At 46.5% G+C, this 26,383-nt stretch overlaps 1 protein-coding gene across 2 annotated transcripts in view; it reads left to right on the top strand.

The window, feature by feature from the left end:
- Nucleotides 1-25,924, top strand: part of GUCY2C (guanylate cyclase 2C) — an 842,638-nt gene extending 816,714 nt beyond the window's left edge. Inside the window, exon 27 of one of the 2 annotated variants that reach the window (XM_069737068.1) lies at nt 25,160-25,924. In XM_069737068.1, the coding sequence (XP_069593169.1) occupies nt 25,160-25,334 (175 nt within the window). In that variant the 3' untranslated portion in view covers nt 25,335-25,924. The remainder of the gene's footprint in view (nt 1-25,159) is intronic. The other variant, XM_069737069.1, reaches the window with a different exon arrangement.
- Nucleotides 25,925-26,383: the final 459 nt, after the last annotated feature.

The following is a 26,383-nucleotide window of genomic DNA, read 5'->3' as shown; positions in this document are numbered from 1 at the left end:
GGCCATGGGGATGCATGGTATCGGGCCGGACAGTTCTTAAAGGGGATGTGTCACGGCAGCAGAGAACAGGTCCGTGGCCCTGGGCGTCCAATAAAAATTATGATAAAAGGGGAAATAAAGTTCATGGGGGTAGTTTGTGATGCCACCTGTGGTATTCAGCAAGGGATAGCCAACGCTGCTTAAAGACACCACTGGGGCTGATGGTGATGCAGCAGAGTTGGTACAGCTCTCCACAGGTAGAGCTTAGTCCCAGGGCACTTATGATGTGAAAGATAGTAGTGATGATTGTAGTGCATTGTGAATGGTGCAGTAAATAACTCTGTGGTGCAGTCCACGGCACTGATTACAGATGGCAATGGAGATCCGGGCAGCCTGGAAGCAATTTGGGATCCACCTAACCAGTTGAGTTCAGAGTATCTCTCCCTATTGCGCCGTATTTTGAGGTCCTTGCTGCCTAAAGCTGTGCTTAGTCCTCTGCTCCTTTTTGTTCTTTAGTCCTTGTCTGTATGAGAGGCAGCTTGGGCCTACTACAGGTGTCACTCCTTCATTGTGGCTCCGAGCTTTCATTTGCTGCTGTGCCTTCAGATGTTGTGATGGGCCAGGAGACCTGCAGTCCCCTGCCCTCCGGATTTAGTTGCCGGGCCTGCAGTTCCCACACAACCATGGACTCCGGTGTCCGGTCTTTGGCGCTGAGTCCTGGGGTGAGCTCAGTCGCAGCTCCAATCCCTTAGGTTCTCCTCACTTTCCCCTCTTCCTTCCTCTCTGTCCTCCTCAGACTAACTCCGCCCCCAGGCCAGAACTTATATCAGGAAGCTCCGCTGAAATCAGGTGTTAGAGCTCCCCCTTCTGGTCTGGAGTAGGAAAGGTGTTTCATGCTGATGTATTACCTGCTAAGGAAATCCCTCCTTTCTTCCAAGCATGGCATCACCCCCTGTGAGGGAGGCAATTACACTGTGGCAACCGGATTCCTGGGGTGCCACATTCCCCCCTAGTGAAATTCAGAACTCCTGGACTGAGGAAACATAACAACATGTTAACAGATTAACAATTAGAACTATACAAGATTTCAAAAGGATATAAATTACAAAAACCTTGTAAATGATAAGAATTTGTCAATAAAGTTCCTGACGGCAACAATGGTCCATTTGCGTTACCCTGCGGACTTTTGAGTTTCTGCGGTGGGAACTGCACCAACCCACCTTTGCTTCATTCCCAAGCGTGGCTATTGGACTCTAGACCTTACTTTTTCTGGCTCTTCAGCTACGCCGATGATTTATATTTATGTCAGGTCGGGGAACTATATACAATGAAGGTCCTGACCACACATAGTCCTATGGCCCAATAGTCCTTCAACAGGTTATAATGAATATTTTTAAAAGTTCTTACAGAGTCTCTGTAGACTCGTATGCTTAATGGTTGAAATTATACACGTTATTAACTTATTTACATTATTAATACATTAACATTTTAGTCGCTATACCAGGTCGGGATCTGACCTCTGGTACTACGGGTGAATTTAAGCAGTACTGGTCCCTCTGATGACCTAGCCTGGTCTGATGTGTCTGCTACTGCTGTTGTGGACCCACTAGTGTCTGTGCATACTTGTAGGCCTGTATTGTACTGGTAAACTGGGCAGCCATCTGCGACTTATTAGACTCACTATGGGTCTGATAGATTCACCGCTAGCAGGGAGTAGATTCTCTTGCTCCGCTGCTGGTGTGGCATCTGCTGCTTGAGCCAACGGGTCTAGAGTCTCTGCTGCTTCAGGTGTAGTAGGTTAGGGAAAGATCAGGGGAGGTACTACGATGGCTTGGTTTACTTGTGTCCATGACTGGGGAAAATCTCCAAGAACAGTATGGATTTTCTCTTACTTCTCTTCTATGGGCTGAGGGGCATCTTGATCTTTTTTGTTTTTCAATTGGTCAGGGCATACTTTCAGATGATCCCTCGATACTTCCACTGAGGTTTCTCTTCCATCTTTGCAGATGAGGCATACCTTGGTATTATCAGTTTGAAGGCATAACGGTGTATGGTTCAGCCTCCCACTGATCATCTAGTTTGTGCATCCTCCTCTTTCTTTTGAGAACCTGTTCTCCAGGTACTAAAGGAGTAGCAGGAGTTTGTTGATTGTAGCTCTTTTCCTGTTTCTGCCTTGCTTTGGACAAACTTCGTTCCATGCATTCTTGCACTTTGCGGTATTGCTGCTGACGCTCTGTATCCCAGTCTGCATCTAGTGTTGTTGTTTCAGGTGTTAAGACTCCCATGTTCAAGTCAATGGATTACTTAGCAGGTCTCACTCTCATCAGGTACGCAGGTGTACAGTTGGTGGAGTTCACCGGGATATGGTTGTGGTTCTAGAGATCTACCAAATCCGGAAACTTCTCTGGCCACTGGTTTCTCTCTTCCAAGGGCAAGGTCTTCAACAAGTCACCTGGTTCATTTTATCGCACATGCCATTTGTCTGCGGATGGTACAGCATTCTGCTGATTTTCTTGCAACAGTATAGGTTACAGAACTCCTGGAACACTTCTGCCTCAAATGTTGGGCCTTGGTCGGTGAGCACTTGTTCAGGGTAACCATGCGGTCGACAAAAATGTTCTTGAAATGCTTTGGCTGCCGTCTTCACTGTTTGGTCTTTGACAGGCACGACTACCAGGAACCTTGAGTAATGGTCCACTATGGTCAGAGCGTAGGTGTAGCCAGTTCGCTTCCAAGACACTTTGCGCATCCCCCTTCAGGACTAACACCTGCCAGACCAGTTCATGAGTGCGAGAGTTGATGTTCCTCCGAAACAGCGTACCCTCTTAGATGAACAGCTTGCCCTTTTCCATCCACAACTGCTGCGCTTCCTGTGGAGCATCTGGACCAGGGTGTGAGTCAGCTTGTATCAGTAACTCCTTTACTAGGCGGACTGCTGGATCACTATCCTGCGTCTCTGCCCACTCATGGTGGGGCAATAAGTTTAACATGGCCTCCTGCATGATGCAGCACTTGTTCCTCACCCCCTGGGAGCATTGGGCTGCAACTTGGAGGTGGAAGGCTGGTAACTCGATTTTTTCGAATGCTTCCAGATCATCTCCCTCGTCTGATAAATTGGGCCTTCTGGACAGCCCATCAGCATTAGCGTTCTTAGGTCCCGCTCGATAATTGATGGTAAACTTGTAGTTGGCCATCCATTGATGCTCCAGTGCACTTAGCTTTGCCGTTTCAAGGTGGGTTAGCGGATTATTTCCATGTAAATAGTAAACTTCACTGGTGCCAGGTAGTGCTTGAAGCACTCCGTTACTGCCCAGACTATGGCGAGGAACTCCAGTTTAAAGGAACTGTAGTTGTTGGGGTTCCTTTCAGTGAGACGAAGCTTCCTGCTGGTGTAGGCAATCACTCTCTCTACGCCTTTCTGCACTTGTGACAGCACTGCTCCTAATCCCACGTTGCTGGCATCTGTGTTAAGTACAAATGGTTGGTCATAGTCAGGATAGGCCAGCACTTCATCTCCCGTGAGAGCCAGCTTCAACCGAGTGAAGGATTCTTCTAGTCTGTTGTTCCACTCAAACGGAGGATTCTTGTTCTTGGTATTCTTGGAATGGCCCACTGGGACGTATTAATGGGGTGCGGCAATCTTGGTAAAGCCCATGATGACTCTCTGGTAGTAGCCTACCAACCCGAGGAACTGCCGTACTTCATGAATGTTGTTGGGTTTTGGCCAGTCCCTGATAACGGTATCTTTGTCAGGGTCTGGTGCTACACCTTCGGCGCTTACCACTTGACCTAGATACTGCATCTTGGGCTTCAGCAGGTGGCATTTGGATGGCTTCACTTTCAGGCCAAAGTTGGACAAGGCTTCGAACACCTCAGCCAGGTGCTTCAAGTGGTCTTCATAGGTCTTGGAGAAGACGATGACATCATCCAGGTATAACAGAACGGTTTCATAGTTCTTGTGCCCTTGGCAACACTCAATCATCCTTTGGAACGTCCCCGGTGCATTGCAAAGCCCAAATGGCATGTAGTTGAACTCGCAGAGGCCCATTGGTGTCATAAACGCTGTCTTCTCTTTATCCGCCTCTGCCAAGGGAACCCCTTAACTACCCACTTGTGAGATCTAAGGTGGAGAAATAGCGGATCTTAGCGCAGCTAGTGATTCCTCAATTCTAGGTAATGGGTAGGCGTCCTTTTGTGTAATGCTGTTAATTCTCCTGTAATCAACACACATTCTCATGGTACCATCTTTCTTTTTAACGAGTACTAACAGAGCTGCCCAGGGGCTACAACTATCTCTGATTACCCCAGCCTCCTTCATCTTCCGTAACATATCCTTGGCATGTTGATAGTGTGCTGGGGGTACAGGCTGGTACCTTTCTTTAATGGGCAGATGATCTCCAGTGGGGTATGGTGTTGGATCCATTTTACCTGCACAAAGTCTAGAGGATGTTTGCTGAAGACGGGCTCATACTCTCGAGCCACCCGGTAAGCCCCATGCTTTTGGTGCAAAGGAGTAGAGTCAGTGACTACGTGTAGCTGTTGACACCAATCCTCCAGCTGCCCCTCAGAGCCATTGTGCTCCACCTTGTCAGACGGAAGCTAGGGTTCTGCTGTCTCTATTGCATTGTTACTTGCAGTGAACAGCTTAGCAAGGGTGGCATATCGGGGTAAGTGGACCTCTTTCTCCCCACAAATCAGGATGTGTATCAGTACCCTCTCCTTGCGGACATCGACTACCCCCTGGCTGTCAGGACAGTGGGCCTACTATCAGAGTATACTGGTTCTACCAGGGTCCGGTAATCTTGACCCCTGAGGCCTATTGCTGCACGACACCAAATTAACATTTCACTCCTTGGGGGTACTGCAATGGGGAACGGATCACTCACTCTGACACTGCCAACTTCTCCACCAGACAACTCTACCTGCTGTCTCTGCAACAGTGCTTTGATCTCCTTTTGCAGGACTCGCTGCTGACTGGAACTGGTGGTCTCAGCTACCTGTTGCAACAAAACAATAATTTCTGCAAGACAATGTTCTATTACATTGGTACCGATAGTGATCATAGGATGGCATTCTTATTTGTTAATGTCGACTATAATCAAACGTTGTGACTGCAATTCTACTCAGCAAAATTTTAATGGTCACCTCTTTATACCCTACTTGTGGCAAAGGCTGACAATTGCTGGCGACTATTGTCAGATCATTATCTGGGCCGTGGGTAATTTCAGAGTCATCCCAGTACCGTTTATTAAGAAAATATTGCATAGTCATCATCTGGGAGCTGGTGTCCAATAAAGCATTCATTGGGACATCATCAATCACGACGGGCAGGACCGGCTATCCTCCCACGTACTTGTCTCGTCATCTTTGTGGGCCTGGTCGTCTTACTCCTGGAGGTTGGCCCTCTGCCCCAGTGAGTTCAAATTGCAGAATCTTGCGATGTGCCGTGCATTGTGCAGCAGCGACAGATGGGATGCCCGTTCTGGTCGTAGCGGTCATTGTCTCTCCCTCTGGTTGGTAGAATCCTCTTCTGCCATCTCCAAGGGACGTTGTCTGGACTGGAGGCCAGCTGGATCTTCTCCTTTGGGGACACTTGCAGGGACTGCATGGTTTTAGTTAATGCAGCCATACTTTTTGTCAGCTCCTGGACCTGGAAACGTAGGTCTGCAGAAGAATCATTATCTTGGGTTAGCATGTCAGCCTCCACGGAGATCCGGGGAAAGAATGCTGCCTCCTGCTGATATGTCATTGCTGGGCGCCTAGAGGGGGCTGTGCCACTAGGATTTGATTCACACAGCACTCGGATGGCCCTATCCTTAAAGTGTGCAAAGTTCAGGTCAGGAAATTGTAGGGCAATTATGCACAGCTGTGTCCTTTGATTATTAGACAGGAGTCCTTCTATAAACTGCTCCATCAGTAACTTATCTTCATCTTGCACACTGTCAAGGTCAACTTGTTTTACCGCCCGTAGCGCTTCCTGAAGGTTAATAGCATAGTCCTGTATACTGACCTGCACCCTTTGTTTGCACCCAAAGAATCTCATTTTAATCTCTGCTGCAGTGCGGGTGTCAAAGGTGTCCTTCAGCCTGGCCAAGATTTCTTTAACAGTTCTTTTGTCAGTGTCCAGCCAGGACTTTACGTTCCTCTGAGCTGCCACAATTAACTGGCCAATGAGCCAGTTGATGACCGTTTGATTCTCAGACAGGGGGTATACTTCAAAAAAACTGCAGAGTCTCTCCTTAAAATCACTCAGGTTGTGTGACTCCCCTGAGTACTGCAGTAACCAGGCCTCTCCCGGTATGTACAGCATTGATAATGGCATTAGGGAAGCTGTGGCTTCGGCTGCCGCTAGATCCGGCCGGGTTATGGGGCTGCGGCCGCCGCTGGATCTGGCTGCATCATGGGGCTGCAGCTGTGGCTGCCGCTGAATATGGCTGCAACATGGAGGCTGCGGCTGCGGCTACCGCTGAACCTGGCTGCACCATGGGGGCTGTGGCCGCCGCTGAATATGGCTGCACCATGGAGACTGTGGCTGTGGCCGCCACTGAATCTCCACCTGGATTGGCCTTTTTCTCCTCCCCCCTAGTGAACCTCAGCCAGGCCCTGCGTTTTGTTACCAGAGTCAGCGGCTGCTCCACGGGCGGTCTGGATGGTGCTCCTTCTGGTTATCAAGTTAGGGCCTCCTGCTTTTCATCTGCTCACGGCAGAGAACGGAGCACAGCTTCTCTTCGCGCTCTTTCTCTGGCTCCGTCTGGAAAGACACCCCCTCTGCTCCTCGCACGCCGTGCAGCGTGTAAAAGGGCAGTTGTCATACAGTTCAACAAAGTCTGTGGCACACAGGACCCAGTTTGCTGGGTCGGTCCATCCTCTTCGTGACGACAGAATGGAGCGCCCGCCAGGGCCGTGGGGATACTCGGTACCGGGCCAGACAGTTCTTAAAGGGGATGTGTCACAGCAGCAGTGACCCGGACTGTGGCCCTGGGCATCCAATAAAAATGATAAAAGGGGAAATAAAGTTTATGGGGGATAGTTCGTGACGCCACCTGAGGTAGTCGGCAAGGGATAGCCAACGCTGCTTAAAGAGACCACTGGGGCTGATAGTGATGCAGCAGAGTTGGTACAGCTCTCCACAGGTAGAACTAGTAATGATGATTGTAGTTCAGAGTGGATGGTGCAGTTAATAACTCTGAGGACACAGCAGGGGTGCAGTCTTCACACTTTTACTCACGGTTTGTGGTGCAGTCCATGGCACTGAATGCAGATGATAATTGAGATCCGGGCAGCCTGGAAGCAATTTGGGATCCACCTAACCAGGTGAGTTCAGAGTAGGCCTCCCTATTGCACTGTATTTTGAGGGCCTTGCTGCCTAAGGCTGTGTTCAGTCCTCTGCTTGAGCCTATTACAGGTGTCACTCCTTCATGGTGGCTCCGAGCTCTCATTTACTACTCTGCCTTTAGATGTTGTGATGGGCCAGGAGACCTGCAGTCCCCTGCCCTCTGGATTTAGTTGCTGGGCCTGCAGTTCCAACACAACCACAGACTCCGGTGTCCGGTCTTTGGCGCTCAGTCCTGGGGTGAGCTCAGTCGCAGCTCCAATCCCCCAGGTTCTCCTCACTTGCCTCCTCCTCCTCCACCTCCAGGCCAGAATTTATATCAGGAAGCTCCCCTGAAATCAGGTGTTAGAGCTCTCCCTTCTGGTGTGGAGTAGGAAAGGTGTTGCATGCTGATGTATTACCTGCTAAGGGAATCCCTCCTTGCTTTTAGGCATGGCATCACCCCGTGTGAGGAAGGCAATGCCACTGTGGCAACCGGACTCCTGGGGTGCCACATCCTTTGTTGGTAATGTCAGAGGTCTGGAGACTGGCTAGGCCACTCCAGAACCTTCATATGCTCCTTACGAAGCCACTCCTTCGTTGCCCTGGCGGTGTGCTTGGGATCATTGTCATGTTGAAAGACCCAGCCACGTTTCATTTTCAATGTACTTGCTGATGGAAGGAGGTTTGCACTCAAAATCTCACGATACATGGCCACGTTCATTCGTTCATGTACAAAGATCGGTTGTCCTGGTCCCTTTGCAGAGAAACAGGCCCAAAGCATGATGTTGCCACCCCCACTCTTCACAGTAGGTATTGTGTTCTTTGGATGCAACTCAGCATTCTGTCTCCTCCAAACACAGAGTTTTCCTTCTACCAAACAATTCTACTTTGGTTTCATCAGACAATATGACATTCTGCCAATACTCTTCTTTATAATCCAAATGCTCTCTAGCAAACTTCAGACGGGCCCGGACATGTACTGGCTTAAGCAGGAGAACACATCTGGCACTGCAGAATCTGAGTAGCTGGCGGCGTAGTGTGTTACTGATGGTAGCCTTTTTACGGTGGTCCCAGCTTATGCAGGTCATTCACTAGGACCCCCCTTGTGGTTCTGGGATTTTTACTCACTGTTCTTGTGATCATTTTGACCCCATGAAGTGAGATCTTGCGTGGAGCCCCAGATCAAGGGAGATGATCAGTGGTTTTTTATGTCTTCCATTTTCTTATTATTGTTCCCACAGTTGATTTCATCACATCAAGCCGCTTGCCTATTGCAAATTCAGTTTTCCCAGCCTGGTGCAGTGCTAAAATTTTGTTTCTGGTGTCCTTCAACAGCTCTTTGGTCTTCACCATAGTGGAATTTGGAGTATGACTGTTTGAGGTTGTGGACAGGTGTCTTTTATACTGGTAACAAGTTAAAAACAAGTGCCATTACTACAGGTAATGAGTGATTTCTCGAGCATGCTCGGGGGTCCTCCGAGTATTTTTTTGGGCTCGTAGTTTTAGTTTTTCTTGCCGCAGCTGAATAATTTACATCTGATAGCCAGCATAAGTACATGTGGGGGTTCCCTAGCAACCAGGCAACCCCCACATGTACTTATGCTGGCTATCAGATGTAAATCATTCAGCTGAGGCAAGAAAAACGAAAACTCTGAGCACTAAATAATACTCGGAGGACCCCCGAGCATGCTTGAGAAATCTCGAGTAACGAGTATATTCGCTCATCACTAGTAATGAGTGGAGGACAGAGGAGCTTCTTAAAGAAGAAGTTACAGGTCTGTGAGTGCCAGAAATCTTGCATGTTTTTAGGTGACCAAATACTTATTTTCCACTATAATTTGCAAAATAAATCTTGCCAAATCAGGCAAGGTGATTTTCTGGATTTGCTTTCTCATTTTGACTCTCATAGTTGTGGTCTACCTATGATGTCAATTAGAGGAATCTCTCATCTTTTTAAGTGGGAGAACTTGCCCAATTGGCTGACTAAATGCTTTTTTTCCCCACTGTATCTAAAAAAATATTACCCTGCAGATATGGGGTTAATCTGCAGGCTAATAGTATTCTGAACCTCAAGAAAATGTGAAGCTGCGCTTAGGGGTTAGGTGCTAAGTAATGCTGGATGGCGTGTGACCAGCCACTGAGCACCGAAAGCATAGAGACAATGACAGAAACAGATAATAGTAAATTCCCCTTAATACAGTGACTATAATGTATGAATAACCATGCAGGTCGGTGCTTACCCCGCTGGTGGTGTACGTGTAATCTTGGTATCACGATGCCTCTGGGAGGTATGTCCAGTCGGCACGGGTATGCGGAAGAGGGAAAAGAAAGATCCGGAGTCCGCTACTTGCTGCCGTGGGCTATGGGGGGAGAGAGACGAGGCGGTGAGGCGTTTGGCAGCTGACACGACACCTACGGAGCCCCAGCCGAAGGCGTCCCTGGTTACCGCTGGAGGGAGATGGCTGCCGGTGCCTGCTCGTGCGGCTTCACATTTTCTTGTGGTATAGCATTATTTATATCCAGGATAGGCACAGATCCTGTCAGTGATTCCAGCAGCTAGGGGTGTTTTACATCCCTTATCCTCCCCTGAATTCAGGCACTTGTCCACATTGAGGCGAGCGCCAGTGTGTTTTATCTCTAGTATTCTGAACCTGTCCTGCACCCGCACTTAGAGCCCTGCTGCTGGAGGAAATAAACTTTATTCCTTCGGGTTGCATTTGGCATTCAGTTATAGATGCATCACCTGTGTGGTGCCATGCCTCTGGCACTACGTAGATAAATAAAATGTGAGCACTACTGGAAGGGTGCACAGGTAGGTTCCCACACCATGTGACATCAATATAAAGAGAACCTTGCACTCAACTTAAGTATAGGAAGCTCAGTATTTATTGTGTAGTACCAATAAACGTTTCGGTCTAAGGCGACCTTCTTCAGTAACTACAACCAAAATAATACAAACATCATGTAACAAAATACATACTCAGTTAGACAGTCTTATGTCATGTTGAGCTGCAAAAAGGAAAAAAAGAAAAAGGAAAAAAAGGGGGGGAGAAAAAACGGAACATAACAAAAGTATATACAGTCTTGCAAATGGTCATAGTGGATCAGTTAGATATCTCATAAACGTTGGTGGAGTCACCAAATATTCAGGTGGAGTGCATAATATTAAGAAAATTAGCATACCGTACTTATCGACTTGGAAAAACGGTAGTGGTGATCAGATTAAATCCTGATCCGTTATGCTGTCAACATAATGAATAAAACAAGGTGTCATAAGATGGTGATATGGCAGGGATGCACAGTACGCATAGATGGAGATGGATTACCTTCTTACTATTGGTAACAAGAAGGATGGAAAATAAGCTGTAAACCGAGACAAAAAGAGGCCTCCTTAGTATTGGTATACAATATACCTGTGGAGCTGTGCACTGTGTGCCGGTGTCCCAGGTATTAAATATAAGAGGTTACCTGCTCACTGCGGGTCCGGGGTATGACACGGAGTCCACCGCTTGTCAGTACGGTGCAGATTGAGTGGCCCTCTGTGTGGGAGATGCGTGTTAAGTAGCATGTCTGTCCGGCATAGCGTCCGGACCGGAAGGAGGTGTGTCAAGCGTTCCATGTGACTGGGCGAGTAGTGTTGCAGGAGTGAAGTCATGGGAGGAGGTGCCCGGATAGTAGTGTCCTTACAGTCTCGGAGATGCCCCGCATATGGCGGTGTAATATCCTGCATCGCAATTGTGATTTAAGCAGTGACCGTGATGGTAAACGTAGGTTGTATAAAGATGAAGTGGGAGCTCCACAATAAATTAAAGATGCTGAAGTGGAGGGTGCTCTCCTTAAGGGTGGTGTTGATGATCACAAAGGTACCCTCAGGGGCATCAAAAAAGGTGACTCTAGAGAGACAGATAAGTACATTAGTTATATAGGAACACATCTGACCAAATTCTACTACATAAATTGCATAATAAGAGATACAGTATACAGTACAGTACATATAATACATAATATTAACAGTTTTGATAGTCGCAAATGTTTCGCAGAGTATTAATCATCCACTCAGATCTATCTTAGTCTCTGTCACCTGAAGCTATACGACCTTGTGGTAAGGCCAATAAATGTTTATGGGTATGACAATCTAGATGAAATCTAGAGACAGTAGGTAAAGGACGACAGGAGTGTGTGCGGTCCACCCAGAACCTTACAGCATGGTGCATAGAGGAGTGATATGTCCAAGGACCCATTGTCATTACATAAAGGAAAGTAGATCATACTCCCTGTTGAGTCCCTTGGGACTCAGGGTATCCAAGGTGTGGATTCAGTATGCCTCGCGGTGTTTTATTTTGGCCAACCTGTCCCCACCGCTTCTGGGCATCTGTACCTGTTCGATAACCTGGAATTTCAGCTGTGAGATGTTATGCCTCTTGGTGATGAAATGGTGGGGGATTGGCAAGAGCATGTTTTTACATCTGATGGTAGATTTATGCTTAGATATACGGTCCCGTATAGCCTGTGTTGTCTTCCCAATATATAACATGCCACAGGGGCATTTTTTGAAGTAGATCACATACGAAGAATCGCATGTGAAATAGTTCTTGATGTAGAAACTCTTGCCTGAGTGGGGATGCTGGAATGTATTCCCCTTTTGTACATTGCTACATTGGGTCCAGTGTAGGCATGGGAAGGTTCCCGGACCCAGGTTGCTGTAGGAAGCGTTGTCTAGGGAGGTGTTTATCCGTACCAATGTCAGCTCAGACAAGTGTGTCTCGAAGGTTGCGTCCTCGCATGAAATATGGGAGGAAGGGTTCGCGGAATTCCGGGATATTTGGATGGGCTGTGGCTAAAAGATGCCAATGACGGCGAATGTTTTTATGTAGTACATATGCAAAGGGGTGAAATGAATGGACGAAGGGAATACGGTTGTTGCTCACCCGTCTAGGGTTCCGGAACCCTACGAAGCGAACGGGTTCTTGAAATGAAGGCCAAATTCTCATCAAGGGGTTACCCCGATTCCATCTTACAAGGAGAGAACTCCTATCTTGTCAAACCAGACAGGTGAACAACAACTGTATTCCCTTTCATCCATTCATTCTCCACACAGAGGGCCACTCACTCTGCACCATACTGACAAGCGGTGGACTCCCGGACCCACAGTGAGCAGGTAACCTTTTATATTCAATGCCTGGGGACACGGGCACACAGTGCACAACTCCACAGGCATATCGAATACCAATACTAAGGAGGCCTCTTTATGTCTCGGTTTACAGCTTATTTTCCATCCTTCTTGTTGGATGCTCTACCAGTAGTAAGAAGGTAATTCATCTCCATCTATGCGCACTGTGCATGCCTGCTATATCACCATCTTATGACACCTTGTTTCATTCACTATGTTCACAGCATAACGGATCAGGATTTAATCTGATCACCACTACCGTTTTTCCAAGTCGATAAGTGCGGTATGCTAATTTTCTTAATATTATGCACTCCACCTGAATATTTGGTGACTCCACCAACGTTTATGAGATATCTAACTGATCCACTATGACTATTTGCAGGATTGTATATACTTTTGTTATGTTCCGTTTTTTCTCCCCCCCATTTCTTTTCCTTTTTCTTTTTTTACTTTTTGCAGCTCAACATGACATAAGACTGTCTAACTGAATATGTACTTTGTTACATGATGTTTGTATTATTTTGGTTGGAGTTACTGAAGAAGGTCACCTTAGACCGAAACGTTTATTCGTACTACAATATAAATACTGAGCTTCCTATACTTAAGTTGAGTGCCAGGTTCTCTTTATATTGATGCCTCTGGCACTGACTGACAGCAGATTAGTGGCGGGGGCGCGGTCACTGCCATCGCTCACTATACACAGAGAAGTGATTGAACCCTCATCGGCACTGCCCCGTGACTGAAATCTGAACACCCCCAGGAGGAATAAAGTTAAATTCCTACAGTAGCGGTGCTCTAATTGCTGGCACTGGGCAGGTTTAGAACAATATTAACTTGAAGATTTATCCCATATCTGCAGGTTAATAGCATTTTGTCACAAAAACATGTTCCCTTTAAATTCCTGTTCTTTGAGGAATAGTTTACAGGACTTCTTATCAGTAGAGGCAGGATTGCAATGAAAGGTATACACAGCTGATAACACAGCATACATCAATTGCAGTAGGTGGTGTCAGACATCCCTTCACAATGATCTTAGCACTGGGTCATTAAGGCCCCTTCACATTAAGCGACGCTGCAGCGATACCGACAACGATCCGGATCGCTGCAGCGTCGCTGTTTGGTCGCTGGAGAGCTGTCACACAGACAGCTCTCCAGCGACCAACGATGCCGGTAACCAGGGTAAACATCGGGTAACTAAGCGCAGGGCCGCGCTTAGTAACCCGATGTTTACCCTGGTTACCATCCTAAAAGTAAAAAAAAAACAAACACTACATACTTACCTACAGCCGTACGTCCTCCAGCGCTGTGCTCTGCACTCTTCCTGTACTGGCTGTGAGAACAGCGGCCGGAAAGCAGAGCCGTGACGTCACCGCTCTGCTTTCCGGCTGACCGACGCTCACAGCCAGTACAGGAGGAGTGCAGAGCACAGCGCTGGGGGACAGACGGCTGTAGGTAAGTAGGTAAGTATGTACTGTTTGTTTTTTTTTACTTTTAGGATGGTAACCAGGGTAAACATCGGGTTACTAAGCGCGGCCCTGCGCTTAGTTACCCGATGTTTACCCTGGTTACCAGTGAAGACATCGCTGGATCGGTGTCACACACGCCGATCCAGCGATGTCAGCAGGAGTCCAGCGACGAAATAAAGTTCTGGACTTTATTCAGCGACCAATGATCTCCCAGCAGGGGCCTGATCGTTGGTCGCTGTCACACATAACGATTTCATTACCGATATCGTTGCTACGTCACAAAAAGCAACGATATTGTTAACAATATCGTTATGTGTGAAGGTACCTTTAGACATCTCAGTACAAATGACAGGGTAAGGATCCATCCATTTTGGCTATGTATGTGTGTATTAGTACCTAAATTAAAAAGGTATAAAAAAAAAAGCCCCAATGGTCACTGTGAAAATTCCAAGATTTCTGTTTTCTTTTTTTTTTTAACATGACACAATATGTATTGAAAAAATGAAACCAATTTATAAAAACTCCATTTAACACAAAAACCTGATTTAATCAAAAGGTCATTATCTGATGATGGCTTCTCTTTGAGGCTGTGTGCACACGTAGCAGATTTTTCGCGTTTTTTTGGCGGTTTTTCGCTATAAAAACGCTATAATACTGCAAAAATAACGCTCACATTAAGCATCATATTTAATAGAATGCAATCCGCATTTTTTGTGCACATGCTTCGCTGTTTTTCTGAGCGGAATCGCATTCCAGAAAAAAACGCAGCATGTTCATTAAATTTCGTGGGGATTCCGCACACCTAGGAATGCATTGATCTGCTTACTTCCCACATGGGGCTATGCCCCCCATGCGGGAAGTAAGCAGATCATGTGCGGTTGGTACCCAGGGTGGAGGAGAGGAGACTCTCCTCCACGGACTGGGCAACATATAATTGTTAAAATGAAAAAGAATTAAAATAAAAAAATAGTGATATACTCACCTTCTGATGGCCCCCGGAGTCTTCCCACTTCTCAGTGGTGCACGCGGCCGCTTCCGTTCCCATGGATGCTTTGTGTGAAGGACCTGCGATGACGTCGCCGTCACGTGACGTCATCGCAGGTCCTGCACACAAAGCATCTATAGGAACGGAAGCCGCCACGTGCATCGCTGAGGAGATCAGCAGCCTTCCGAAGGTGAGAATAACCATTTTTTTATTTTTTTAAATTATTTTTAACATTATATCTTTTTACTATTGATGCTGCATAAGCAGCATCAATAGTAAAAAGTTGGTCACACTTGTCAAACACTATGTTTGACAAGTGTGACCAACCTGTCGATCAGTTTTCCAAGCGATGCTGCAGATCGCTTGGAAAACGCTAGCGTTCTGCAAGCTAATTATGCTTGCAAAACGCTAGTTTTTAGCAGGAATATGCATGCCAATTCCGCATGTGATATACCCGTGGCAGGAGTTGCAGAATTGCCGTGGAAATTTCCGCTGCAATTCTGCGACGTGTGCACTTAGCCTAAATAATAAAAAATCTGCAGCTTCTAATTTCCATTGCTGCCACACAACAGCTGCCTCTATTGATGGCTTTTTTTATCCTGTTTTCATCAACAAAGTATACATTTTATAATGCTTTGGTTTCTTGTAATGTTGAGTCAGAATTTTCAACTTCTGGCTGTACTGTCATACATAATCCATGTGATTAGAGTTGAGCGACCTTGACCTTTTTAGAGTCGAGCCGGGTTTCGCGAAACCCGACTATCTCAAAAGTCGGGTCGAGTGAAATCGGCCGATTATGACGTAAAGTCGGGATCGACCGAAACACGAAACCCAATGCAAGTCAATGGGGCAGCATAGTCGGCAGTGAGTGGGGGCCAGGAAAACACCTAGAGTGCCCATTTTAATGTCAAAACCATCCATTCTTCTTAATGAAGCTTGTCAAGCGTAATTTACCTTATAATAATTGGAAGGCATTTGAAATTGGGGGTCATTTGGCTAAAGTTGTGGTGGGTAGGGCTGGTTCAAGTAATTAGTGGGCCCAGGAAATCTGGACCACGTCACGGCAGTGGAGCAGGGAGAGGTAAGTATTTCAACTTTGCAAGTGCTGTGAACCTGAGCAAGCAGGGGGGGCCCACTCGTTGGCATTGGCACTGGCACAGGGCCTCTCAAAGTACAGCGGTGTGTTTGCACGGCGGGGGCGCCTCCCACCGGCAGCAACACTTTTGCGTACCATGAGAGGCCCTGTGCCAGTGACGTCGCCAACTAGTATTCCTCCCCCCACCTGATGAAGGAACCTGCACTTTCATCTGCACCTTCCTGTTTGTCCCCGTGTAAGGTGGTATGGTATGCGGGAAGGGGGACCTGACTTTCAGCAGGGTCACAATCTTGCAGTGTAGCGTGCACGGGAAATGTTGCGTTATGGGTCAATGTACCAGCAGACTCATCTATCACTGGCTGGGCAATGGGCAGGATGAGGAGGAAACACAGATATAGGCCCAAAGAATAAAGTGGGCTAAATGCAGTTCAAAATTGGTAACACAGGACTAATCAGGGGGCATTGCAGTGGAGGACAACTGGAATGAGAGGCTGACACAGAGAGTAGGCCCAAATCAGTAAGTAGTCGAAATGCAGTTCAAAATTGGCAACAGTAGTAAACAGGCGGCACAGCTTTGTTCAGTGGAGGAGAACAGCAAGGAGTGGCAGACACCGATAATAGGCCCCAACCCAACTAGTAGGCCAAATGCAGTCTAACATTAACAACTACTTAACGAGCGCCTGAAAACGGAATTTCAGGACAGGAAACCAGGAGAACAGCAAGGAGCGGCAGACACCGATAGTAGGCCCCAAACCAACTAGTACGCCAAATGCAGTTGTTCCGTTTAACCACAATTTAATGAGAGCCTGAAGATAGAAGTTCAGGAAAGGCAACCTGGAGAACACCTTGGAGTGGAACACACCATCTCTCTACACCCCATACCCAATTTGTAGGTCTAATGCAGCGTAGTTTCCAACAACTACTAAACGAGAGCATGATGATCGAAGCATTGGCGAGGAAACCTGGGGAACACCTTGGAGTGGAACACACCATCTCTCTACAGTGGAACACACCATCTCTCTACACCCCATACCCAATTTGTAGGCCTAATGCAGCGTAGTTTCCAACAACTACTAAACGAGAGCCGGAAGATCGAAGCAATGGAGAGGAAACCTGGGGAACACCTTGGAGTGTAGCACACCATCTCTCTACACCCCATACCCAATTTGTAGGCCTAATGCAGTGTAGTTTCCAACAACTACTAAACGAGAGCCGGAAGATCGAAGCAATGGAGAGGAAACCTGCGGAACACCTTGGAGTGTAACACACCATCTCTCTACACCCCATACCCAATTTGTAGGCCTAATGCAGCGTAGTTTCCAACAACTACTAAACGAGAGCCGGAAGATCGAAGCAATGGAGAGGAAACCTGGGGAACACCTTGGAGTGTAACACACCATCTCTCTACACCCCATACCCAATTTGTAGGCCTAATGCAGCGTAGTTTCCAACAACTACTAAACGAGAGCCGGAAGATCGAAGCTCAGGAAAGGCAACCTGGGGAACACCTTGGAGTCTAACAAACCCTCTCTCTACACCACGGAAGGGCTGATTCTTAGGAAGGAAGGCTGTCGGAAAGAAGCAGGGCGCGTCCGAGGGTGATTATATTCTTATTAGGTATATACTCACCCTCGGACGCGCCCTGCTTCTTTATTTGTAATGAATGTTTATTTGCAATGTGGTTTTGACTTACTCTATTTTTTTGGTAAATAATGATTTTATTATTTTCATTGTTTTGCATCTTCTTGGCAATAATATAAAGAAGACGCGACAGGACAACACTCGGTGGATGCCATATCTGTGTTTAAAATTGAAAAAACCTTTCAGTTAACTACTTGCAGGAGAAAGTTATTGTAGCTGGTGGCCATTTTTAGTACTGTACCAGATTTTTGTTGTATGTGTTTGTTTTTAATGTTAAAATGTCTGCATTTGATATCTCTCCAGTATTTTCTTTTTTATAAGCAAAATACTTATTTTTATATTTTCTGATGTTGGTTCCAGGGGTACACGGGCAGCAGTGGTGTGGTCAGTGGAGGCCTAGTGGAAGGAGTGACCGCAGACAGGCATCGAAGGCCTAAAATAATAACACATGGCTGTAGGCAATTTTAAATTGGTTACAGGGGTACACGGGCAGCAGTGGTGTGGTCAGTGGAGGCCTAGTGGAAGGAGTCACCGCAGACAGGCATCGAAGGCCTAAAATAATAACACATGGCTGTAGGCAATTTTAAATTGGTTCCAGGGGTACACGGGCAGCAGTGGTGTGGTCAGTGGAGGCCTAGTGGAAGGAGTGACCGCAGACAGGCATCGAAGGCCTAAAATAATAACACATGGCTGTAGGCAATTTTAAATTGGTTCCAGGGGTACACGGGCAGCAGTGGTGTGGTCAGTGGAGGCCTAGTGGAAGGAGTGACCGCAGACAGGCATCGAAGGCCTAAAATAATAACACATGGCTGTAGGCAATTTTAAATTGGTTACAGGGGTACACGGGCAGCAGTGGTGTGGTCAGTGGAGGCCTAGTGGAAGGAGTGACCACAGACAGGCATCGAAGGCCTAACATAACAAAAATGTCAATACAATGGTATTGTCAGTGGCAGGCATTGAAGGATGTCAGCACATAGACTAAACATTGGTGGAGCTGTGAGATAATTTTGCAAGTGGTAGAGCACTGTTTGAGCTGGGGTGGGGGGAAACTGTCTTGTGGCCGGCGGTACAGGCCCAGGGCCCCTCATATTACAACGGTGTGTCTGACGTTGGGTGCGCACCACCACCGCCAGAGACACTTTATTGTACTAGGAGGGACCCAGTGGCAGTGCCGTCGACCAAAAGCGGGCTCACCCACCTCTTCAGACAAACTGCACTCTCACGGGTGCTGTCGCCAAGTGTCGATACCACGGCCCCGTTTGGGGAGTTTGGCCATTTAGTGAGGTGTAAACATGTCGTATGCTGGACAATCAGGTGCAGAAAATTACGAGATTGGAAAAGGCATTCAGAATAGTCCACAGGCAAGACCTTTTCATAGGAAAGCTAGGTGTCAGCCGGGCAAGGTGGGGCAAAAGATTTCGAAATCCAGTTGTGGTTCATTTTAATGAAGGTTAGATCATCTACATTTTGGGTAGCCAGACGAGTCCTTTTTTCTGTTAGTATTGAACCTGCAGCACTGAATACTCTTTCTGATAGGACACTAGCTGCCAGGCAAGCAAGCTCCTGCAATGCATATTCTGCCAATTCTGGCCAGGTGTCTAATTTTGATGCCCAGTAATCAAATGGGAATGACGGTTGAGGGAGAACATCGATAAGGGATGAAAAATAGTTTGTAACCATACTGGACAAATGTTGTCTCCTGTCACTTTGAATTGATGCTGCAGTACCTGTCCTGTCTGCGGTCATAGCAAAATCACTCCACAACCTGGTCAGAAAACCCCTCTGGCCAACGCCACTTCTGATTTCTGCCCCTCTAACTCCTCTGGTCTGCTGGCCCCTGCAGCTCGTGTGAGAACGATCACGGGCGCTGTGTGCAGGGAATGCCAGAAGCAAACGGTCAACAAGAGTTGATTGTTTGGTTGCTAATATTAGTTCCAAGTTCTCATGTGGCATTATATTTTGCAATTTGCCTTTATAGCGAGGATCAAGGAGGCAGGCCAACCAGTAATCGTCATCATTCATCATTTTAGTTATGCGTGTGTCCCTTTTGAGGATACGTAAGGCATAATCCGCCATGTGGGCCAAAGTTCCAGTTCTCAAATCTGCGGTTGTGCTTGGTTGAGGGGCAGTTTCAGGCAAATCCACGTCACTTGTGTCCCTCAAAAAACCAGAACCCGGCCTTGCCGCGCCACCAATTTCCAGTGGCCCCGGAAAAGCTTCCTCATTAAAAATATAATCATCCCCATCACCCTCCTCCTCCTCTTCGCCCGCTACCTCGTCCTGTACACTGCCCTGGCCAGACAATGGCTGACTGTCATCAAGGCTTTCCTCTTCCTCAGCTGCAGACGCCTGATCCTTTATGTGCGTCAAACTTTGCATCAGCAGACGCATTAGGGGGATGCTCATGCTTATTATGGCGTTGTCTGCACTAACCAGCCGTGTGCATTCCTCAAAACACTGAAGGACTTGGCACATGTCTTGAATCTTCGACCACTGCACACCTGACAACTCCATGTCTGCCATCCTACTGCCTGCCCGTGTATGTGTATCCTCCCACAAAAACATAACAGCCCGCCTCTGTTCACACAGTCTCTGAAGCATGTGCAGTGTTGAGTTCCACCTTGTTGCAACGTCTATGATTAGGCGATGCTGGGGAAGGTTCAAAGAACGCTGATAGGTCTGCATACGGCTGGAGTGTACGGGCGAACGGCGGATATGTGAGCAAAGTCCACGCACTTTGAGGAGCAGGTCGGATAACCCCGGATGACTTTTCAGGAAGCACTGCACCACCAGGTTTAAGGTGTGAGCCAGGCAAGGAATGTGTTTCAGTTGGGAAAGGGAGATGGCAGCCATGAAATTCCTTCCGTTATCACTCACTACCTTGCCTGCCTCAAGATCTACAGTGCCCAGCCACGACTGCGTTTCTTTCTGCAAGAACTCGGACAGAACTTCCGCGGTGTGTCTGTTGTCGCCCAAACACTTCATAGCCAATACAGCCTGCTGACGTTTGCCAGTAGCTGCCCCATAATGGGAGACCTGGTGTGCAACAGTGGCAGCTGCGGATGGAGTGGTTGTGCGACTGCGGTCTGTGGACGAGCTCTCGCTTCTGCAGGAGGACGAAGAGGAGGAGGAGGGGGTGCGAACGGCTACAGCCAATTGTTTCCTAGACCGTGGGCTAGGCAGAACTGTCCCAAACTTGCTGTCCCCTGTGGACCCTGCATCCACCACATTTACCCAGTGTGCCGTGATGGACACGTAACGTCCCTGGCCATGCCTACTGGTCCATGCATCTGTTGTCAGGTGCAACTTTGTGCTCACAGATTGCCTGAGTGCATGGACGATGCGCTCTTTAACATGCTGGTGGAGGGCTGGGATGGCTTTTCTGGAAAAAAGTGTCAACTGGGTAGCTCGTAGCGTGGTACAGCGTAGTCCATCAGGGCTTTGAAAGCTTTGCTTTCAACTAACCGGTAGGGCATCATCTCTAACGAGATTAGTCTAGCTATGTGTGCGTTCAAACCCTGTGTACGCGGATGCGAGGCTAAGTACTTCCTTTTTCTAACCATAGTCTCATGTAGGGTGAGCTGGACTGGAGAGCTGGAGATCGTGGAACTAGCGGGGGTGCCGGTGGACATGGCAGACTGAGAGACGGTGGGAGATGGTATTGTTGCCACCGGTGCCCTAGATGCAGTGTTTCCTACTACGAAACTGGTGATTCCCTGACCCTGACTGCTTTGGCCTGGCAAAGAAACCTGCACAGATACTGCAGGTGGTGCGGAAAATGGTGGCCGTACACTGCCGGAAGGGATGTTGCGTTGCTGACTAGCTTCATTGGCCGAGGGTGCTACAACCTTAAGGGACGTTTGGTAGTTAGTCCAGGCTTGCAAATGCATGGTGGTTAAATGTCTATGCATGCAACTTGTATTGAGACTTTTCAGATTCTGTCCTCTGCTTAAGGTAGTTGAACATTTTTGACAGATGACTTTGCGCTGATCAATTGGATGTTGTTTAAAAAAATGCCAGACTGCACTCTTTCTAGCATCGGATACCTTTTCAGGCATTGCAGACTGAGCTTTAACTGGATGGCCACGCTGTCCTCCAACAGGTTTTGGCTTTGCCACGCGTTTTGGGCAAGATACGGGCCCGGCAGATGGAACCTGTTGCGATGTTGATGCCTGCTGCGGCCCCTCCTCCTCCGCTTCAGAACTGCTGCCGCCTGCACCCTGTTCCCCCAATGGCTGCCAATCGGGGTCAAGAACTGGGTCATCTATTACCTCTTCTTGTAGCTCGTGTGCAACTTCGTCTGTGTCACCGTGTCGGTCGGTGGTATAGCGTTCGTGATGGGGCAACATAGTCTCATCAGGGTCTGATTCTTGATCAGCACCCTGCGAGGGCAATGTTGTGGTCTGAGTCAAAGGACCAGCATAGTAGTCTGGCTGTGGCTGTGCATCAGTGCACTCCATGTCAGATTCAACTTGTAATGGGCATGGACTGTTAACTGCTTCACTTTCTAAGCCAGGGACGGTATGTGTAAAGAGCTCCATGGAGTAACCCGTTGTGTCGCCTGCTGCATTCTTCTCTGTTGTTGTTTTTGCTGAAGAGGACAAGGAAGCGACTTGTCCCTGACCGTGAACATCCACTAACGACGCGCTGCTTTGACATTTACCAGTTTCACGAGAGGAGGCAAAAGAGCTAGAGGCTGAGTCAGCAAGATAAGCCAAAACTTGCTCTTGCTGCTCCGGCTTTAAAAGCGGTTTTCCTACTCCCAGAAAAGGGAGCGTTCGAGGCCTTGTGTAGCCAGACGACGAACCTGGCTCCACAGCTCCAGACTTAGGTCCAATATTTTTTTTCCCACGACCAGCTGATGCTCCACCACTACCCTCATTACCAGCTGACAATGAACGCCCCCGGCCACGACCTCTTCCACCATACTTCCTCATTGTTTTAAAAACGTAAACAAACTAACAGTATTTGTTGCTGTCACACAAATTACACGGTGAGCTATAACTTCAGTATGATTTAGCTACCCCTTTACAGGTGAGTGAGACCACAACGAAAATCAGGCACAATGTTACACACTCTGTTGTTGGTGGCAACAAATGAGAGAGATGCCACACACGCAGGACTGTCACTGAAGCACAAATGTAAATATTAATCTCCCACTGATTTGATTTTTTTTTTTTTTTAAGGGAGACTTTAGGAAAAAAAAAAAAATAGAATAAAATGATTTTTTCAGGAAGAATTTAGAAACCAAAGAAAATAAAATGATTTTTTCAGGGAGAATTTAGAAAACAAATAAAACAAAAAAAGGCTTTCTATGGCCCACTGAGTGAGAGATGACGCACACAGGAGTCAGGAGTGGCACACAAGCCCAGAGGCCAATATTTATCTCCCACTGATTGATGTAGTGATTTTTTCAGGTAGATTTTGGAACCCAAATCAAGCTAAAAAAATAATAGGCTTTCTATGGCCCACAATTGGAGAGAGAGAGAGAGAGATGGCACACCCAGGAGTCAAGACTGGCACACAAGCAGAAAGGGCAATATTAATCTCCCACTGATTTGTTTTTTTTTTTTGTTTTTTTCAGGGAGACTTTAGGAAAAAAAAAAAATAGAATAAAATGATTTTTTCAGGAAGAATTTAGAAACCAAAGAAAATAAAATGATTTTTTCAGGGAGAATTTAGAAAACAAATAAAACAAAAAAGGCTTTCTATGGCCCACTGAGTGAGAGATGACGCACACAGGAGTCAGGAGTGGCACACAAGCCCAGAGGCCAATATTTATCTCCCACGTTTTTTTTTTTGTTCCAGGGAAAATTTATAAACCCAATAAAAAAAATAATAAATAGGCTTTCTATGGCCCACTATCTGAGAGACAGAGAGAGATGGCACGCTTAGGACTGGCACACAAGCCCAAAGGCCAATATTAATCTCCCTTTTTTTTAAGGGAGAATTTATAAAACCAAAAAAAAAAAAATAAATAGGCTTTCTATGGCCCACTATTTGTGAGAGAGATGGCACGCTCAGGACTGGCACACAAGCCCAGAGGCCAATATTAATCTCCCACTTTTTTTTTTTTTTCCAGGGAAAATTTATAAACCCATTAAAAAAAAAAATATATAAAATAAATAGGCTTTCTATGGCCCACTATCTGAGAGAGAGAGATGGCACGCTTAGGACTGGCACACAAGCCCAAAGGCCAATATTAATCTCCCACTGATTGATTTATTGATTTTTTCAGGTAGAATTTAGAACCCAAATAAAGCAAAAAAAAAAAAAAAAGGGCTTTCTATGGCCCACTGAGTGAGTGATGATGCACACAGGAGTCAGGAGTGGCACACAAGCCCTGAGGCCAATATTTTTCTCCCACTGATTGATGTAGTGATTTTTTCAGGTAGATTTTATAACCCAAATCAAGCAAAAAAATAAATAGGCTTTCTATGGCCCACTGAGTGAGAGATGACACAGACAGAGATGGCACTCTAGCAGAAATGTCAATCTTAATCTCCCACAAAAAAAAAAAAAAACAGGGAGTGTCCTTCAATTACTATCTCCCTGCAGTAATCTCAGCCAGGTATGGCAGGCAGCAATAAGGAGTGGACTGATGCACAAATTAAATAAAAAGTGTGTACAAACCAAAAAGATAGCTGTGCAGAAAGGAAGGAACAAGAGGATTTGTGCTTTGAAAAAAGCAGTTGGTTTGCACAGCGGCGTATACACAGCAATGCAGCTATCAGGGAGCCTTCTAGGGCAGCCCAATGAGCTACAGCGCTGAGGGGGAAAAAAAAAAAAATGTAGCTTCCACTGTCCCTGCAAACAAAAGGTGGCGTTGGGCAGTGGAAATCGCTACAGCACAATCGGTTTGGTGGTTAATGGACCCTGCCTAACGCTATCCCTGCTTCTGACGAAGCGGCAGCAACCTCTCCCTAAGCTCAGATCAGCAGCAGTAACATGGCGGTCGGCGGGAACGCCCCTTTATAGCCCCTGTGACGCCGCAGACAGCAAGCCAATCACTGCAATGCCCTTCTCTAAGATGGTGGGGACCAGGACCTATGTCATCACGCTGCCCACACTCTGCGTTTACCTTCATTGGCTGAGAAATGGCGCTTTTCGCGTCATTGAAACGCGACTTTGGCGCGAAAGTCGCGTACCGCATGGCCGACCCCGCACAGGGGTCGGATCGGGTTTCATGAAACCCGACTTTGCCAAAAGTCGGCGACTTTTGAAAATGAACGACCCGTTTCGCTCAACCCTACATGTGATTATTTAGGTGCCACATTATAACTTCTCACACAAATAGAAGATATTGCAGAACTGTACCGTCCTTGTTTGTTAAGTTAGAGTTTTGATATTTTGTATTATAATTTTATAATGTGAAATATAATGTGAACAATGTTGTAATATACTGAGAAATGTTTCATTATCTTCATTTTAAAATTAAAGCATGATTGGTAAAATGTGCTTCGCCAGCTATTTTTATAACTTTAAAAAATTGTTTTATGTTAAACAGGGAAAATCAGCAGCGTCTACAGTCAGATTTTGCAGATATGATTGAAAGGTCTTTGAAAAAAAGAGAAGAAGATGGCTATGAAGATAGACCACTGACCCGTGTAGCAAGCTATAGAAGTGGTACCTTGGAATACCTACAGATAAACACAAGTGGCCCACCAAGCACTTATCTGTAATAAAAGGATTGACATGCACTAAATAGATAAAAAAGTTTAAGCTGATTTTTGAAACTCTGTCAAAGTCTTGTAGATTTAATTTGACATTATTATTTTGGGATGTTTTTGCCTGATTCATCATTTACGTCTTTTTAATAAGTAACAAAATCTTCCTGGAGTGATGTTTTTGTACTCCAGTTAGTTTTTGTTGTTTTTGTTGTTTTAGCCTGTTTTCTTTTTGTGCCTTATAGCTCTTTTCCATTGGTGCCCTGTATAATTTGCATCTTTTTTAAAGTCTATTTTATTTGTTTGCATATTTTTCCTTACGGTCATCATTTTGGGAGGGAATTGAGCTTTCCCGATGTTTTTAGCTGATTCAACAATTACAACTTCTTAAAAAGTAAACATTTTTGTGCAAATGTACTGCTGTCCCTCTTGAAGTGATTCTATGTATAACTTCAATTTTGTGAAATTTTAGTGGAATATGTGACTTTTTGCAAAATTACAAGTTGCAATACAAGTTAAAAATATATTAAATGTGGTTTTGTCCTAATGAAGAAGCCTTTGAACTTTGACACATTGACTAATAAAATTGCAATTTTCAACACATCAACACTTGGATCTTCTTTTTCATCATATGGTGTCTTCGGCAGTGCAGTATGGCCGGTTTCACACTAGCGTTTGTGTACGCAGCATAGGGCTACATACTTCTTACCTTCAGATCCGCATATTACATAACATGTTGCGCTCGGCAGGCACAGCAAAATGTTGCACGAGGACGCATCCGCATACAGCGCATGACCACGCATGTCCCTGTGCACACAATGTTAAAGATAGGTACGCAGGATGGATGTGGATGTATGTGGATCTGAAGCTAAGAAGTACACAGCACTATGCTGCGTACACAAACGCTAGTGTGAAACCGGCCTTAATGATCCATCCTCTATGGTTTTTCCTTCCATTGCATGTATCCTGGATCTCCAGCAATCTTTCTACTGAGCTTTCTTAGGTGATGTGGCACACAACCCTACCAAGTGAGCAAATCCCTGCACCTATTGTTCTCACCTATC

This window comes from Ranitomeya imitator, chromosome 8 (genome assembly GCF_032444005.1).
Source record: "Ranitomeya imitator isolate aRanImi1 chromosome 8, aRanImi1.pri, whole genome shotgun sequence".
NCBI lineage: Eukaryota > Metazoa > Chordata > Amphibia > Anura > Dendrobatidae > Ranitomeya > Ranitomeya imitator.
Note: the sequence above shows the minus strand (reverse complement) of the source record. Positions and strands in the feature narration are given on the sequence as shown.